The 17,460-nt window shown below is 40.5% G+C and overlaps 1 protein-coding gene across 2 annotated transcripts in view; it reads left to right on the plus strand.

Annotated features, from left to right (window-relative positions):
• Positions 1-1,420: 1,420 nt before the first annotated feature.
• GREM2 (gremlin 2, DAN family BMP antagonist) overlaps positions 1,421-17,460 on the plus strand; it is a 109,991-nt gene continuing 93,951 nt past the window's right edge. The window contains exons 1-2 of one of the 2 annotated variants that reach the window (XM_030302618.1): positions 1,421-1,551; positions 6,099-6,178. In XM_030302618.1, the coding sequence (XP_030158478.1) occupies positions 6,123-6,178 (56 nt within the window). In that variant the 5' untranslated portion in view covers positions 1,421-1,551; positions 6,099-6,122. The other variant, XM_030302619.1, reaches the window with a different exon arrangement.

The raw sequence follows: 17,460 nt of genomic DNA on the forward strand, positions 1-17,460 counted from the left end.
AGAAAAACAAGCAGGTAGTTTGTTTGGTGATAATAAATTTCAAAACTAATTTTTATTTCCTGTGACTTTGCAACAAAATGTGTTGCGAGCTGGGCTGAAACCAGAATATCAAATACTAAAATAGTATACAAAAGTCATAACATTGGGAAAAAATCTCAAGTCGAAAATCAAAATAGAGCTCACTCAGTATTTCAGAAGCAATGTTTCTTATCAAAAATAACTGTCATTAAAATTTTCACAGGCACAAGTAAAAATGATTTTAGGGGGGACGGAAGCTAAGGGAAGGTCTGTTTGAGAAAACACAGTGAAATTTTATTTTATTCTTAATTTTCCAAGCCAAGTTTGTCAGACTCAGAAAATTCTTCTTGGGCTCCTTCTCTGCTGAGGGGCCCATTTCCTCACTATTGGCATATACAGATTGAAATTTTTAATTCAGGAAACTTTATCAGCAGAGTCTCACCAGCTTTCTTTGGCCAGTGAATCACACTAAGAGAGTGTCTGTCTTGAGACCATCAGTGGACCGAAGACCAAAAAATAATCCGAGAAAGCATGCAGGCGTCACTGGAGCCTTCTGATACAACACACGGAGCCCACGCAGCACAAGAATTGGTCTGGCGTCATTGTTCCATGTTCACTGGATGCTGTAAGAGTCTGATTTGCATTAAAAACCTCTGCATTCAATAAACAAAAATAGGGATAATGACCAAAGCTCTATTTGGAGCAGAAAACAAACTCAAGCAATGAGTGTTTTCCACTGAATTCATTCAAGATTTTATTAGTTGAGCTCTCACTTAGGTTATTGGGCTCAGCTTGCCTTTAATTTCACTGACCTCAGTTATTCAAAACAAAAGGAGTCTGGTGTGTGTGTGTGTGAGTGTGTGCGTGTGTGTGCGTGTGTGTGTTCGCGCGCGCGCACACACGGACGCATCACACACACACACACACACACACACACACACACACACACAGGCTTTGTACATTCTTCACATTGCAAACCCATCAACAAAAGGAGGAAGATCTGAGGGGAATGAGTGGTTTTTGCGGGTTTGGAGGATGGAGAATTTCTCTACATAAACAAGAAGGTTTGGATTGGAAGTCTGCTAAAAAAAATGTTACAGCTGACCACAGGGTTGTAAATCCAGACTGGAAGGAGAAAAAGAGAAACACTGCAAGCGAGTGAAGTGTGTGTGGCTGCAACGTTTGTGGGTTAGATGAGAAACAAGCGCTGAGTGAAACCGAGAAGGGGGGTGGCGGGTGTGATTTGTTTGGTGCGCGGAGCCAATAGAAATCCCAGACCGCGGTGATATCCCGGTGCAGCGCCGCGCCGAGTCAGAGCTGAGTCTCGCGCCCGTGCACATCTGCGAGCCGCAGCCCAGCGCGCCCCGCGGAGCCGGCTGCCCGCGGCCCCCAGCCCCGCGCGCCTCCGCATGCGCGTCCGCGGCACTCCAGCCCCCGAAGGCGGCAGAGGGAGAGCCAGCGCGCGGCCGGCAGTGGACTATATAGCTCAGAGGAGAGGGACCCGAGGAGGAGGCTTCCGTCACGTCATTGCAGGTATGCAGCTTGTCACGACTAATGTGGCACAGACAAGGTTTCTGGTTTCTACGTTCGCCAGGCACTTAAAAGTAATGGACATCGTTGGTTCCACTGCCGGTCAGAGTAGAAAGCACTGAGTGAGTGGCTCGCTTGATTCACCCTGGATAATCAAAGCTGTTAACATGTGTTTGGGGGCCACAGGGTGTATTCACCTATCGAATTATCCGAGAGTGTAAAACAAGGACCTTCAAACTTGACCGTCATCTCTTCCTTTAAAATAACATCAGTACCTGCATGTTGCCATGCTGCCCACTTCTGTATCTCGGTGACCTCCGTTGTAACTGTGACCTACAGCGACTCAAACACTATCTGATTGTTAGAAAGCAGGCTTTGAGCGTTCCCACCTACCTATCAGGTTAATAGCCTCCCCAGAGGAACAGGAACCAGAGCGGACTTGAGCATGGTTTTGATCTTTAAAGCGAATGGCCAACGTGGACTAAGCTCTTGAGTGAAATATCTCTGTATCGCTTTGCTGTGGTTGAAGAAGAAGCGAGAAGGGAGAAAGGGATTTCTCAGTGTAATGGTCAGTGACTCTTCTTGTGTACCTGATTTATTTTTACATCGTCTTATGAGTGGAAAATGCATTTGTATTCTGCACCCTCAGGCAGGATGAGTTTCAAGACCTCATATATTACTACATGAAAAAGTCGTGAATTGGAAATGTATTATAAATGTGATACTTGTGAGGAAATGCCCATTTTTGGTTTGATTTTATTTGATGCTAAATTCGGTAGACATCTGGCCATTTCTTTTCCATTTTTTCTTCATTGCATTTTGAGACATGAGTTTTGTTTTAAAAAAAAAAATCTATTCCCTGGGTTTTTACCATGTTTGATTTCAAAATTTGAAGATGTTTATATAACTTTTTTTTTCCTGTTGATTACTGGTGATTAAATTAACATTGCTTAATGAGTTCAGTCTTGCCCTTCGAAAAGCCAATAGAGATTGAATGAAGCCTGAGTTAAAAGATTAGTCTTGCTTTGGGCGATCCTCAAATAACTGGTGTATAACTGCTCTGAATGCCTGGAAAACCAGCTTTTCTTGCAGTGAAGAACATATTCGGATTGAGGCTCTAGTTCAACAAGAGAATGTCACTGTAGCAGGTGCAGGAGCAATAGAATACCTTATCTTACTAGCACTGTTCTCTGTGGATTCTTGGTGGAACATATTCAAACCATCCGTTGGTAATTCGCAATCAATTCCCCATTCTGTCATGGCTGGTTTTCAGGGCACTCCTTATCCAAGACATGTGCCTGCCCAAGGTAGATAAGGAAGTTATAAGAAAGGTATTTGTTTTACATATCACAATGGAGAATTTACATTGACCCGTGTTTGTTTTGTTTTTTTTTTTTATCAAATGAACATGTTCTTTTGTCATTAAGGAAAATGCATGCATGTAGTCATGAAAACGTCCATATTTTTGCCCATTGCCAAGTTTGAATGATTTAACAGGGTATTTTTGAAATCATGTCAAAGAATATACATGGCAAATGAATATTTTATTTAGGAGAGCGCATTTTTATTTTATAGATGAATACATTTCTCTTTTTACATCACAAAGGAAATTGACTGTGAAGAATTCACCTATTTAAATAAATACTAATTAATTGACCCAACTAAATTCTATTTACAGTTAAAAGTGTAGTCTTGTGTCACTATAAACATTTTCAATCTATAAATATAATATCTGAAATAAATTGAGGCCCATTTCCCTCTTGCCATTCAAACTCTAAAGCAACTTTGGTCATGTTGGTGGCGACAAAGTAAATTTGAGACTGAATGTATATACACACTTTGTCTGAACTAAGAGACACGATGGCTTTTTGAAGATAAATGTAAACAATGCTGTGATTGCTCATTGTTTTGTGCTATCATTCTTCACTGAGAGAAGTAATCAAAAGTTCATTCCCTGTGCATTTTAATATAGCCAGCCAGAGCTTTAGATGCCCGCAAGTTACCCGTCTGGTAAAGTTTAAACAAGGTACATGCCTTTAAATCTCTTTAGAGTAAACACCTCTTCCTTAGCCCTCTTCTTCTAAAGCAAAGGAATGGAATCAGGCTTCCAGTCTGGGCGCCCGAGTTCCTATCGATATGGAGAGGCCTGGCCGGCCTAGGTCAAGGACAAACATTGAGAGGCTGCGCAGTCACAGGCACACAACTGATTAGACCAGCCATGTTTGTACCCCAGGGTCGCTACAGCAATCATGCCAGATTGTAAGCATTTTCTCAGTATCAGGGTCCTTTAAGTATTTAGGAGAAAGTAATGAATTATTGCAACCAAACGTGCCAAGTACTGGGCTTAAAACAAGTCACACAAAGGACCAGCACAAATAAGACAAATTGTTTCGAAGGGGAAAACATGCAAGTATAAATTCGGCCTCCGGTGCCATCTATTCCTGTGTTCACTTAGCTGTTTCTCTTCCTACGACACAGTACTCCCTTATATGAATTGGACGTGCTGACTAATAATGCATAGAATTAATCTTGTTCACATGTCAGGCTGCAGTATGGTCCTCAAACCACTAATCTAAATACAGATATTTCCCATGGCCACCACTTTTAGTTGGGAAGATGTCTTTGGCCAGCACATCCATAGGACCCAGCTCATGTGGAACACTGATTTGCAGAGCAGAGTCCCACATGGCAGTAAGAGGACGAATAAGGAGAGGGTCAAAGCACTAGGCTATGAGAGAAGATGGCATAAAGATTGGCATCCTTAAATATGACTCTTGGAATCCAAGAGTCAAAGCAATAATGAGTTTATTTCCTCAAATAAGCTTCAAGTATAAAATTTAGTGAGATTTTCTGAGTATTCTAAACAGTCTCATGTGTACACAGGTACCTTGCACACAGGTATGGGATGAAAATCGATACACTTGATGAGCTGTTAACACTCCTGTATACACAGGCCAGGAGAGGGCAGCATACAAACTCCGAAAAGTGTTGCCTCCTATTGACCAGCGGGAGACTCCAATCTCCAAATAGCTAAACCTGTCTCCCTAATTGTCTGCACCTTCCTTCTTTTGGAAAGCAGAGTCTAGGGCCTTACTTAACAAGGGATACCACATTCAGAAAGGTTTGTTTCCACTTTTGCCTCCAGACTTGGTGCCGCCTGGCAAAATAAGGAAAGCAACATAGTTAAGAGAGAACTCAAATTCTCTTGCTTTGAATTAACTTCACTCTTTGAAGCTATTCAGTCTTTATCTTTGCTCTGCCCGCAGGTGGGTGGGGAAGAGGGAAGTAGAATGCAGAGAATAAGAGATAAAAAAAGAATAAGGTTTCTTGAGTTGGTTCTCCAGGGGAAAGGCTTATGAGCTGCTTTGGCCATAAACCTAGCCTTTACATTAAGCATGTGTCAAAGGCAGGTTCAAGGCCACAAGAATACATTTTATGTGCTGGCAATCAGCAGTGTGTCTAGAATCCTCGCGCATTTGGTTTCAAAACAGAAGGGCTGGAATAGCGTCTCTTAGTGTTCCAGAGTTTAAGACCATGTGCTAAAAAATAAGAATTATGCATCCACCTCTTAGAATCTCAGAGATGGTCAAACCTCGTCCTTAGCACACCTGGTCCAGCCTTTTAAAAACTCAAGGCTCATAAGCCTCGCACTGTTGTCTCTTTCACGGATCAGCCAAATCATGGGGGCAAAGTATAAATGTGCATAGGAGAGATAATCACTCTTAAAGTGGGAAGCCTGTAACTGGCAGTGGTAATTTCTGCACATTTCGTCTCAATTTAGCTAGGTTGGTGATTTTAGCTACAGGATGCTTTTGTCTCTTTGCCCTCTTTAGTTCAAATGCCACACAACTTGCTACTAAGTATGAAGGCCCTAGGAGGCAGCTCAGGAGGGGGCTTTAAAACAAAGTCTGAGAGGCCCAGAAAAAAACATTCTCGGTGAAAAGCTGAGGTTCCTCCTGGGAGAAGAGGAGGCAGAAGGGACATTGGGCTGGGGACAGGCACATGAGGGTGAGGGAAGCCATGACCTCTGTGTCAAGAAAGGATGATTCTGAGGCTAATTCAGGAAAGTGAACCCTGGGACCTTCAGGGGCTGCCCAGCAAGGCTCAATTTGTGTGTACGAATGAGGCCTTGGAGGCTCTGATCGCTGCTTCTCTCTGGTGCCACTCTACTGTGCTAGGAGGTATGGTGTCCTTGAATCAGAGAAAAAGGTTTTTTCAAGGACAAAGTAAAGATTTCTTGGTGTCTGGGAAGAAAGGGAGGTCACTGTGTGTCCTCTGCATTTGCAGTCAGATTAGCCTCTGTAGCACTCCCATGTACCGTCTGGAACTATGCAGTGCCCCAATGCTGAGAAAGCTTGGACGAAAGGGGAGGATTCATCCAGGGTCATCACAGAACCAAACACAATGCTTTAATAGTGGGGTGTTAGCAACAAGGGAGGAAGAGATAAATCCTAGAGGCTGAGAATCTCCACCGTGGCTTTTCAGTTATTGTATCGCTTCGAAGCTCCTTTCAGTCAGAGAAACTCTGGTTTCCGTCTCTTTTTTTTTAGATTACTTTGCAATAAAGGAATCCCATGGCTGAAGGAGAAATCTCTTTGAAGGTACTTACCTGTTTGAGAGGCAAAACAGGGTAAGTAACATCATAGTGTTCTGGCAGATGCAGGAACCCTCAGGAAAAGACATACTTGAGGGTATGTTACGCTAAGAAAACATTTCTGAATTATGAATGCAAGGGAATTAGAAACAAAGGAAATACATGACTTAATGGAAAAATTCTCCTGAAATAGAGTTTTTGAAGGATATGATGCCAAGAGCACAAATATTCGCAAACATGACTTTCATGTTATGGATTAGTGGCAGTTCCAAGCTAAAATTCTCCTCTCCTATAATTTATTTAAACAGCCAGAGAGCGGAAAAAGAGCACACACTGAGCAGGCGAACACTTGACTAGCTCATGTGAAATGCTAAGCCAAATTGACTTTGTCTAGTACAAATACTGTCTGCATTAAAAATCATTCCACCTGGTTCTATGACCATGATTCTAAAAGCTGGAGGAAGCTAATCTTATCACCTGTGGGAAACTTGCCACCTTCGCTCTGCTTTTATGCAATTACAACACAAACCCTGAGTAATGCATTATATTTTCTAATTGCAGTAGCGGCATTTGGGGAAAGTTGATAAATGTGTGATATGGTACTTAGAGTTCGTTTAAATCCAGCAGCTCTGTAATGAGATTTCATTGCCAACTGCTTTTTCTAGGAATCTAAGTTTCATCAAATTTTCAAGCTATCTTTAATTTTTCCTTATTAATCACTTTACAAGTTAAGATTCAGCTAACATTTCTTGAATGCTTAACACTTACCAGATTATACTAGGCACATTCCTGCATATTATGTAATTTAATCTTTACTACAACCTCAAGGATTTATCTTCTGCAAGTTTTATTGATTAAGGCAGTTGATGATAACCACAACATTTGATAGCTAAGAACGTGGCCAGTATGCAAGCATTCGTTCAACAAATAGCTCTTGAGTTTCTTGTTTGTATAGCAGTAACAACAGCAACAGTAATAAAATAATATGGTTATTATCACCAGCATGACCCTTTATATTTCCACATACATTGTTGCATTTAATTCCTGTATAAGCCATTTACTCATTCGGTTAAAAGCAACATCCGCAAACTTCTTTCTGTATCACCAACTCATCACTAAATGATTAAAATTACATATATGGAAATAATCTTGATTGACTGTGGCTTGATTTATATCTGTAGTCATAGGAGTGTCTCATTTGATAGACTATAAACAAATGAAAAAATATTAATCCTCAAGCCTACTATCTGAGAAAAAATAGGTGTCAATTTTAACACTTTTGCTAAGGATGTGCTCGTGTCTCAGGGCCACATCCTCTAGCCTGCAGAGAGCTTGCCTCATTGTTCCTCATTAAATATTTGGAGCAATAGAAATGCTTCAGGTACATATATCCAAGACTTCAACTTGACAAATAATATGGGAAAGGTACTTAAGGTATCTCACTTTTATGAATTCAGAGAATGTAAACTTTGGAGTAAACAGACAATAGCATTACTTTGTTTTAGAGAACCAAATGGTATTAAGACTCTTTTGACCTAGAAGAGTGTTATCTGGTTATTATTAAAACTTACTAAGCTAGGAAGCTCAGGAGAACTGGGATTTCACCTGTTCCTGTTTTTCACACTGGAAGTATGGCCTTAGGGACAACCTACAATCTCTTGAGTTCACTCTTTAAAAGGAGAAAGTGGAAGTGGATCATCATATTTCATTCCAGCTCTGAGCATCAGTTCTACATGCTTCCTTCTGTGACGATAGCTGACATTCCTTGAAGGATGATTGTTTGTTAAACAGTTTATAGGTATCGTATAATCTATACCAAAATCCTAGTATTCTTGTTATTATCCCCGTTTTACAGGTGAGATAACTAAGGTTTAGAGAGAGATTAAGAGCTTTCAAATTTAACACAGCCAAGCAAATTGCAGAACTGGGTTTCAAACCCCTGTCCTCCACCTTTCGCATAGTATGTTACACCTTCATTCACTTATTTATATTATGTGTGGAGAGGATACCATGTGGGAGGTGCTTTAAGGTTATATGGGATAATTGTGAAGAGCTCAAACAAGTGGGAAAGACAAAGAATATCCAAGTAATTATAATGGTGTTTGCATAGTATTATAATACAGGATGCCTTGAAAGTCTATGGTATCATTTTGCCTTGTTAACAAAACCATTTGATTGACAATAATATTATAAGTCTACTGATTATTATCTTTTCTTTACATTATTTGGCTATTTCTTCCCCTCCAATAAACGATGGTTTTAGTCTCCCTTGTATAATTGTTTTTGTCATATGTTTACATCTTTCAATAAATTTTAGGTTCCCTTGTGGACAGAAGCCATTTCTTATTCATCTTTTTATTTCCCAGAGCAGAATTGGTGCTTAATTAATTGTACCTCTATTGAGATCCAATTATATCTAGTTTATGGCTAGGATCAGAGACTCCTGCTTATTATCTGTTGAAAGGTGCAGTCTTCAAAAACCTGTAAATACACACATGTAGCATAGGCCAAAAAAAAATGACAAATTCAGTCATCTTGGGAAAAAACTTTCATTATTTGCTTTGTGTTACTGATGCCTTGTGTTACACATTTGTTTAAAATGATCATTTCAGTAAGAAAATCAACTGTCATTAAAAGTCAATGACTCCTCTTTTTAAAAAAGTATTGCTTTGACTTTAAAATGCTTAATAACCATTTTGACAGATTTTTCTCCTGTGAGAGACAACTTCATTATGAGAGAGTGCCAGTGCAAGTTTATCCTTCATCCCTTTGGGGTTTTGTGGGCTAGTTGTAACACACTGGAATACTTGCTGACTTTCTGGTCTCAGTGCTTTAATTAGGAATTAGCAAACTATCTCATACAGACAAAGTGATAAGGTTACTGAAGAATATGGAAACAATGTCAGTTTTTGAATTGGAGGGCTTAATTTAGGAGAAGCAGGAGAGTTCAAGAGGACTTATTTGCTCTCTGTGATTGCAAGGAAGAGTTTTTTAAAAATCTCTGTGAAAGAATTCTTTACTCTGGGGTAGTCTATGAGAACTCAGGGGAGTCTGTGAATTTGGGTGGAAAAAAACTGCATCCTTGTTTCCACTACCCTGTGATTGTAATTTCCCATTTCTTTTAGTTATGAATGTGAGCAACAAACCACAGTAGTGTTAGCAGAACCATCACTTTGTCACCAATAGAGATCAGAGCTATTTTCTTTTTTTTTTTTTTAACGTTTATTTATTTTTGAGACAGAGAGAGACACAGCATGAATGGGGGAGGGGCAGAGAGAGAGAGGGAGACACAGAATCGGAAGCAGGCTCCAGGCTCTGAGCCATCAGCCCAGAGCCCGACGTGGGGCTCAAACTCGCTGACGGCGAGATCGTGACCTGAGCTGAAGTCGGACGCTTAACCGACTGAGCCACCCAGGCACCCCCAGAGCTATTTTCATATCACATTACAGTTGATACAGATGTCTCAAAATATCACACATATCACTACTTCAAAATTATGGTAATTATTATACCTATTTCTAGATCTTATTATTAATAGGTTATAAAAAAGACCACATGAATCTATATCACATTTGTTTTTAATATATGTTGTTATATTTTATTATATTACACACACACACAGTCTTCTATTAAGAGTATACATTTCTGAACTTAGAAACATTATCCTGAAAAGGAGATTCATCGGACCCAAAGGAAGTCCATGGGGGACAAAAATGTAAGACACCTCACTCTATAGGATGGTAAATTTGGCAGACTTTCTATCAGCTGAAGTTGCTTCAACTGGAATGAGCCACCCTGTGAACCAAGGAAGCTTTGCTGGCAGGTGGTAGTGAGGGGGGCACTGGATTGAGTTCAGTGGAGGGGAGTCATACATCAGATACGGAGTTGGCCCTTGATGCTTCCACATAACACTGAGGCTACATGGTCAAGACCAAAAGACAAAGACGTTGCTTTATTCAATTTGGATTTGCAAGGGTTTGAGCCAACCAGCTTCTATAAGGAGAGAAGAGTCCTGAAAGTCATGCCTCATGCCACATATCTTTGCGAGTGTTTCTAGGCAAGTCTCAAACATCAGGAAGGACTTGTTGGATGAGTGAATTGGATGGCTGAAGGCCACAGTTGCTGATCAGGTCTGGCGAGTGCCCTAAAGAGTCAAAGACTCTTTGCATGGCTTTCCCAGTCAGTCAGAGATAGCTCTGTGCTGCATTCTGTCTTTTCATTTCTTTTCTCCCCTGCTGTCCTGTGAGATATCTAAGGGGCCATGCATTTTCATCTTTACATCTCTAGTCCAAGATACTTAATGTTTGGCAAATGAAACGATGAATACCCCTGTAGAGGTCACTGTTGTTGCAGAACCAGTGGCCGCATTTTTAAAAAATAAATTAAGGAGGAACATATGAGAAAGGATACTTGTGATTTTACTCAATATAAGTATCATTGTGAGATTGGCTCATGGAGAACATAGTTCTGGACCACGAAGTACTCAAATAAGGCCCAAAAAAGAATCCTGTATATGGCAGGATGAGCAACTTCCATTCAACTCCATGGAAGTGTTGATAGCAAATGGCTTTCAGGATGGCTGGAGCCTTGGTGGCTTCCGGTAACTTCTAGGGAGGTAAAGCATTTTTTATTGTTACAGACTTTGTTTGGGAAGGCAGTGCCTATGCTGAAAGGCAGATTCGGGAGGGGGACAAAGAAGGACTTATGGAGCACATACTATGCATTTCAGGTATTTCAACATACAATATCTCATTGAATTTTTTATAAAAACGTATTGAGATAAGTGCTATTGTCCACATTTTACTGACAAAGAACTGAAGCTTATTAAGCTTCAGTAAATTTCCTAACATTGTGAAGCCATCAGGGGGCTAAGTAAGCGTTAAATTAAGAACTCCAAATAAAATTCACTGACTTTTCACTACAACAAAGCTCTTACATACTGCCTTTTTCTTCAATAATTTTAGCTGTATTGCCTCACATTGATGTAGGGTTCCTACTAAAGACTCACAGAGACAACAGTCTAGGTAGGTTGTGTTGGGTGGATAATCAAACACAGAGGGAGCATGCACTGGTAAGCATGAACTTTGGAATCAGATAAACCAGGCTCCATTCCTGTCTGAGTGGCACTATGACTTAGTAGCTACTTAGTAGCAATATTCCTCATTTAAAATTCTATAGTGTTGTTTTAAGAATTATTTAAGATAATATGTTCAACCCAGGCACGAAAATGTAAATGTAACTCTTGTTTTTATGTATGTATGTATGTATGTATGTATGTAAGTATGTATGTATTTAGCAGGCTTCTGGTATTAGTGCATTGGGGCAAAAAAGCAAAGGTTCTCAGAATGAGTACCTGTGAATGTTTAATCAAAGAACAACTCATTTCTGTGAGTACTTTAGAATTGAGCGTTCAAATCCAATTTTATAAACTGAGATCAATGTTTGAGTCTTAATTTTATCTTTCAAATGTAATAACTTGTAGAAGAATTAAAGTTAATTAAAGAATTAAACATTAAATCCAAACCATTGATTCTTTGGACTATTATTTATGGGTCCAGAGCTAGAAATGGCAGAATATCAGAGATGGACTATATTTTCAAGGAACTTATAGCTAATGGGGAAGACAGAACATATATTTCAATAATAAAAACACAAGATGAAAACTGGATATAATTGGTAAGGATGTGGGCAGATAAGGTGCCAAGGGTGTTGGAGGATTGAGATGTCACTTCCATTGAAGAATTTTTGATGCTTTAGGCCTGGGCAAATCATACCGTGTGTGCCGTTTTTCATTATTACCTTTCTGTTTTCTCCACCCTATGACCTGTGTTATGTATTAGTCTTCTAACTTACGGTTTTAGAGATACAAAGAAACAATTCATTTAATCTTCTCATTTTACAGATAAGGAACTGATAGCCCAGAAAGTCATGTGATTTTTAAGACTGCTCACTGGGCCCCCCCGCCCCCCCCCGGGTGGCTCAATGGGTTCAGCGTCTGACTTCAGCTCAGGTCATGATCTCACAGTTTGTGGGTTCGAGCCCCACATTGGGCTCTGTGCTGACAACTCAGAGTCTGCTTTGGATTCTGTGTCTCCCTCTCTCTCTGCCCCTCTGTCTCTTGCACTCTGTCTCTCTCTTTCTCTCAAAAATAAATAAACCTTTTTCAAAAAAAATTTTTTAAAAGACAGTTAACTAGCTTTTTGTAGAACTGGTAGTAGAATCCATGTTCCCTATCTCCCTGTCTATTCCTCTTTCTACTACACCACGTTCCCCAGTGGACCTCCACCACTACGCTAAGCCTAAATCAACAGTACATGAAGTGCTGTAGGAGATTTCACAAAGGTCCAAGGTGCAGCCTTCAGGATATGTGCCAAAGTGGGGGAGAAATCACTTTGCTTTGGGGACAGTGGAAGGATTTTGTATAAATGCAGTGGAGTTTGTTGTTGTTTAATTTGGATGAACTTTTCTCCTGCTCTCTGTAATACTGAATAATCCCAGAGCTTGAACTCTCCAAGGCTGAGGTCCACTGAAATAGTCCCAGTCATTTTTAGAAGTCCAACAGTGTCTTCAATGCAAGTGATGAACAGATAGAAAATGGAATAAAGTAGGAGGAGGAGTAAAGTAGCCTTAAATTCTTCTTCGCAGGTCTCCAAGTGTCATAGTACATTTTGGCTTACTGAAATAATGGCAATGACTTTCCTTTCCTTCTGTTTGGATCAAGGATGCATCTTTCTTATGATGTATGTAGTCAGGTTTTTCCTCATCCCCAACAACTAGTGTCTTCTCTGGTTCAAATGCCCTAGTTAGACTGGTTCACTTGGTCATACTTAGAATTACTTTAACCAACAAATGCAGCCTCTGGACAGGATTTGGGAAAAGAAAAGAGTTGGTGTCAGAGTCCATCCAGAACCTTCTCCCTCTTGTTTGTCAGAGGAAGGTCACTCTCAGGAGGAAAACATTCTGCTCTTCCTTAGCCAAGTCATGTTGGCACAGTGCTTTTTTTTCCTTCCTCTTTCCTTTTATTTCTGGAACCAGACATGCACAACCAGACGTCCACCTGGGACAGATCCCCCAGTAAATAGTGGGCACCTCCCTCCTTTACTCTCTATTGAATGAATGAATGAGGCTCAGCCGTCCTTACTGTGGTGCCCCCAGATTACCATGAGAGTTGGCAACAGATGGACTGTCCAGTGTGGGAGAAGCATTATCCTTTGCAAAGTCAGGAAGATGTTCTACTCCAGGAGAGAAAGCAGCAGGAAGCAGGGCATAGATGAAGCAGGGTCTGTTCAAGGCAGGAAAGCCATACTCCTTGGCTACTTCATTCATGTTTGCTTCCCTACTCCAGTTGAGTTTACATGCCATTGACCTCAAGTAATTGGGCTGTGGAAGATGAAACAGCTAACTCTTCATAAAATTTCTTTTTATCCATATTTGGAGCAAAAATTGTGAACTCTATTCTTGGGGTTGAATTAGACAGTATTGCTGATGACTGATGTCTGAATAGGCACCATATGGATTTGTACAAAGGGAAGAAAATAATCCTCAGTTGTAAAAATATCTTTGGTCTTCACAAGGGTGATATGCACCCACATGTTTCTGTCAGGTGGTTTTGCTATAAACGATTATTCTTGGACTAATAGGAAAATTTCCTTTTATAGTGATTGTACATTTTCCCAGATTATCAGTGTAGCATGCAAAATCCCACAACTTTAGAAACTCAAAAGATCAAAGGGAGAGAGGCCATTGGAGTCTTTAGACTCACCACACACCAGAACAATAGTTTGGCTACCAGAAAGCCCTTTTAATGACAACAAGAAAGTGTACTCTCATAATTGCCACACTGCACTGTGAAAATTGATATGCATTCCTAATTCCTGCATTAGATATTCCTGTTGTTTCTCAATGGCAGTAAAATTCAGATTGTCTCCATATGATTAAAACATTGGCCAATTGAGGTTTGGAGCTGTTTAGTCAATAGTAACTGCTGTGGTGTTGAACTGATTTTCTGTTTCAAATGACAGCCAAGACTATCAAATAAACCCAAAAATATTTATTAGGGAGGCTTCTGAATATATAGACTGTGGCTCATGACACAGACTCAATAATCTCATTAAAGGACGGGAAAAGATTTTTTCCATCTGTGTAAACCCCTTCAGTAGCTGGCCTGAAGGGTAGGTGCATTGAAAATGTTTTTAGGGTGCGTGAAAAAACGAGTAACTTGGAGCATGTGGAGTTGAAAGTAAGGATCTATAACTGTTTAAATGTAGAAAAAGTCACAGGTAATATTAGCAAATTGGCCATCAGTTTAGAACTTCTGCCCTGTTTCGTCAGGGTTCTGATTTACACACATACGATCAACACACATTATTGAGTGTTTACAGTGTGCCAGGCACTAGGAATGTAAAAAAGGACTAAGCTGTGCTCCGGGCCTCCTACAGCACCCGGTCCCAGCAGGGGAGACACACGCCAACCAGATAACAGCAGCATTCAATAGGGAGGGCTACCTCTGAGCTAAGTGAAGTGGGAACGGGGCGAAAGGGGCAAATGTGAATCACTAGTTTTGCTTTGTAGAGACTAGGAAGCACACATTGTACTGGTGGAGAGCGTGTGCCTGGTATGCTAAGCAGTTTACAACTCCCACACATCATCTGCTTAGCAGTTTCGTTTTTGTTGTTGTTCTGTTTTTGTGAGAGTACAATAGATGTGCTGTGCAACTTTTTTCCTAGTTCTTTGAACTAAGAGTAGATGCAGAACAGTCCGTGGCATCTAAAATGTCCTGCTGGTCTGCCTGCCCGTGGCTCAGGAGGCTCCCTCGGCACTCTGCTCTCGGAATGCTCTGGCTTCTGGGTTTTGCTGCACACCAGAGACAGGGGTCTCATTACTGGCTTTTTCCGAAAGGATCGTAACCACGATCATAAAAAAGGATTATTGGAATCCCAGCAAGTCACATTCAGGTGTAGCTCTTCGGAAAAACATGATCCGAGGAAGGCAATGTGCCTCAGTAGAGTAGTAATGCTCCTTGTTTCTGGTTTCATATCTGGCGTTGGCTGGATTTTAGTTCATGACGAAGAATGGCACAGCAGGCTTGTAGTTTCCAGCCTTTATTTACTTGTCCACTGGCCAGAACGCAGGATGGAGAAAGTGAATATCAAAAGGTCAGATCCTTTTCTTTTTTTTTTTTCTTTTTTTTCCCCCTCTCCCCCAAGTACGCACAAGGAGATAATCAAATGTTTGTTTTTCTGTCAGAGCATAAGTTTGGGTACATCTACGTGACTAGAGGCAGCTGACCTGGAATCCTGTTTCATAACAGCGGCTTACCTGGAGTGCTCTAAACCGCTCTCCGCAGCCCAAGATGGCATTAAAAATAGGTCCAGTCACCTTGTCATATTGGGTGGGTGCATGCAAATGACTGTGGTAAGTGGCGATGGGGGACAGAAAATAACAAGTGATCTGTATGTACTTTTGCATTTCCTTAGCTTCTTCCTGGAAAAACATAATGGATTTCAAACACTGACTAAGTTGCCCCTACATAAGAAATGTTATTATATAAAATGATTGATTAGATTCAGGGTTCTACCTTATGTTGAAATAAGGAAGATATCCATCTCTCAAACGAACTCAGAAATGCCAAAGATTTGATAATAACAATGACAAGAAAAATAATCTCTATCACTCATTGGGCCCGTCCATAGTAGAGCAATCTAATTATAACTGTTATTATAATAGCCACACCTCATTTAGGACTTACTATGTTTCAAGGACTGGAGTCAGTCTTTTCTACATGCACTTAAGCCTTAATAACAATCCTGAGAAAAGCACCACTATCTCTGTGCTTCAGAAGCATGGGTGTCAAGTTATTTCCCCTTAAGCAAAAGGTAAGCCCTCTGTCTATCTACTTCCAAAGCTCTAACTCATAACCTTCAGCAAGATTACAACCTACACACGTATTATTAGGTGTTTTACAAAAACAATCCCATTTAATTTTCAAAGCAACCTTAGAGTCAAGTCTTATTGTTATTCCTTTCACACAAATGAAGACCCAAAGCCACACTTCCAGTAGCAAGGAGCCAGAATTCAGACCCAACTCGGCCGAACTCCAAAGCCCATGCTTTCCATCCACTCAATATGCTGCCTCCAGACGTGTTCCAGGATGCTATCCTCATCCTCAGATTGCCTTTCCTCCCAGTGGGTTTTCTGGTGCCTGAAATTCCCTTAATAGGAAATAACACCTTCCATTCCATAATTTGGAAAGTGACTTGGAAAGAAAAACACTGCTGGGGTATTTGAAGATTGACCAAAGAACTCTGGATTGCCAAGGCCAGTATACAGGTGCACAGGGGGAGAGAGACACAGGAAACAGGGTACACAGGGAGGGGATGGGGGCCTAGTGCTGAGAGAGAAAAATAAGTTAGGAAAAGGAACCAGAGGATTAATGAGGAAGCAAGTACTGCACCATTTTCCTGAGGGCTAGGCCAGTGAATCACACTGCCTAGAATCAAAAAACAAACAAGCAAACACCCAGAAAACTCTGAACTAAGTTTTTTCTTTAAATTTCATAGTAGTATTCCCTGAAAATATTATTCATAAGTAGATCTGAGGCCAAACATATATATAAGCATATCTACCCTTAACTTGGATTTTTCTTTGGTCTTGCCCTTATATCTCATTATGGATTTATTATTAAATGCTCTCATGTTCTACCCATGTAGGGTGATGCCACTTCTAATTCTAAATGGCAGAAAGAGTTTCTCAGTCCAATATTCCTATCTTCCTAGACTCATATCCTGTATTTCACCCTATTTTATTTCCCCCCAAAAAAGGAAAATAATGACTCAATTTTCATCCATTTATTTTTATCAACTATTTATTGAATATTTCCTCTGTAGGAAGGACTTTAGCTCCAGAAAGCAACTGATTGACTGTTCCCCACAATGTCAAATGTAGTATGTGTTCTGTACATCAAGGAACTTAGTTTCTGGGAGTAAAGCTGATGAGATGCCTCTCAAAACTAGGTGACCATAAAATTTATTGTCCAAACCAGACATTTTTCAGAGGTTAAGTGGGTGCTGTTAATAAATATTCTGGGACAACAGGCAGAAGGCAGGCCATTACAGGCAAACAAGGGCATGGAAGAAGAGTGGTCTGGCCCCTCGGGGAGTGTAAGCCCTTCAGGAAAACACAGTCCTGGAAAATCACATGTGACACTGAAGGCAATCACATATATTCATTGACAAGTACTAAGAACCTCCTGTGTGCCAGGGTGGGGCTGGCACTATTAAGAAATCACTATTGGGGCACCTGGATGGCTCAGTCAGTTG

The sequence above is a fragment of the Lynx canadensis genome, chromosome F1 (genome assembly GCF_007474595.2).
Source record: "Lynx canadensis isolate LIC74 chromosome F1, mLynCan4.pri.v2, whole genome shotgun sequence".
Taxonomy (NCBI): domain Eukaryota; kingdom Metazoa; phylum Chordata; class Mammalia; order Carnivora; family Felidae; genus Lynx; species Lynx canadensis.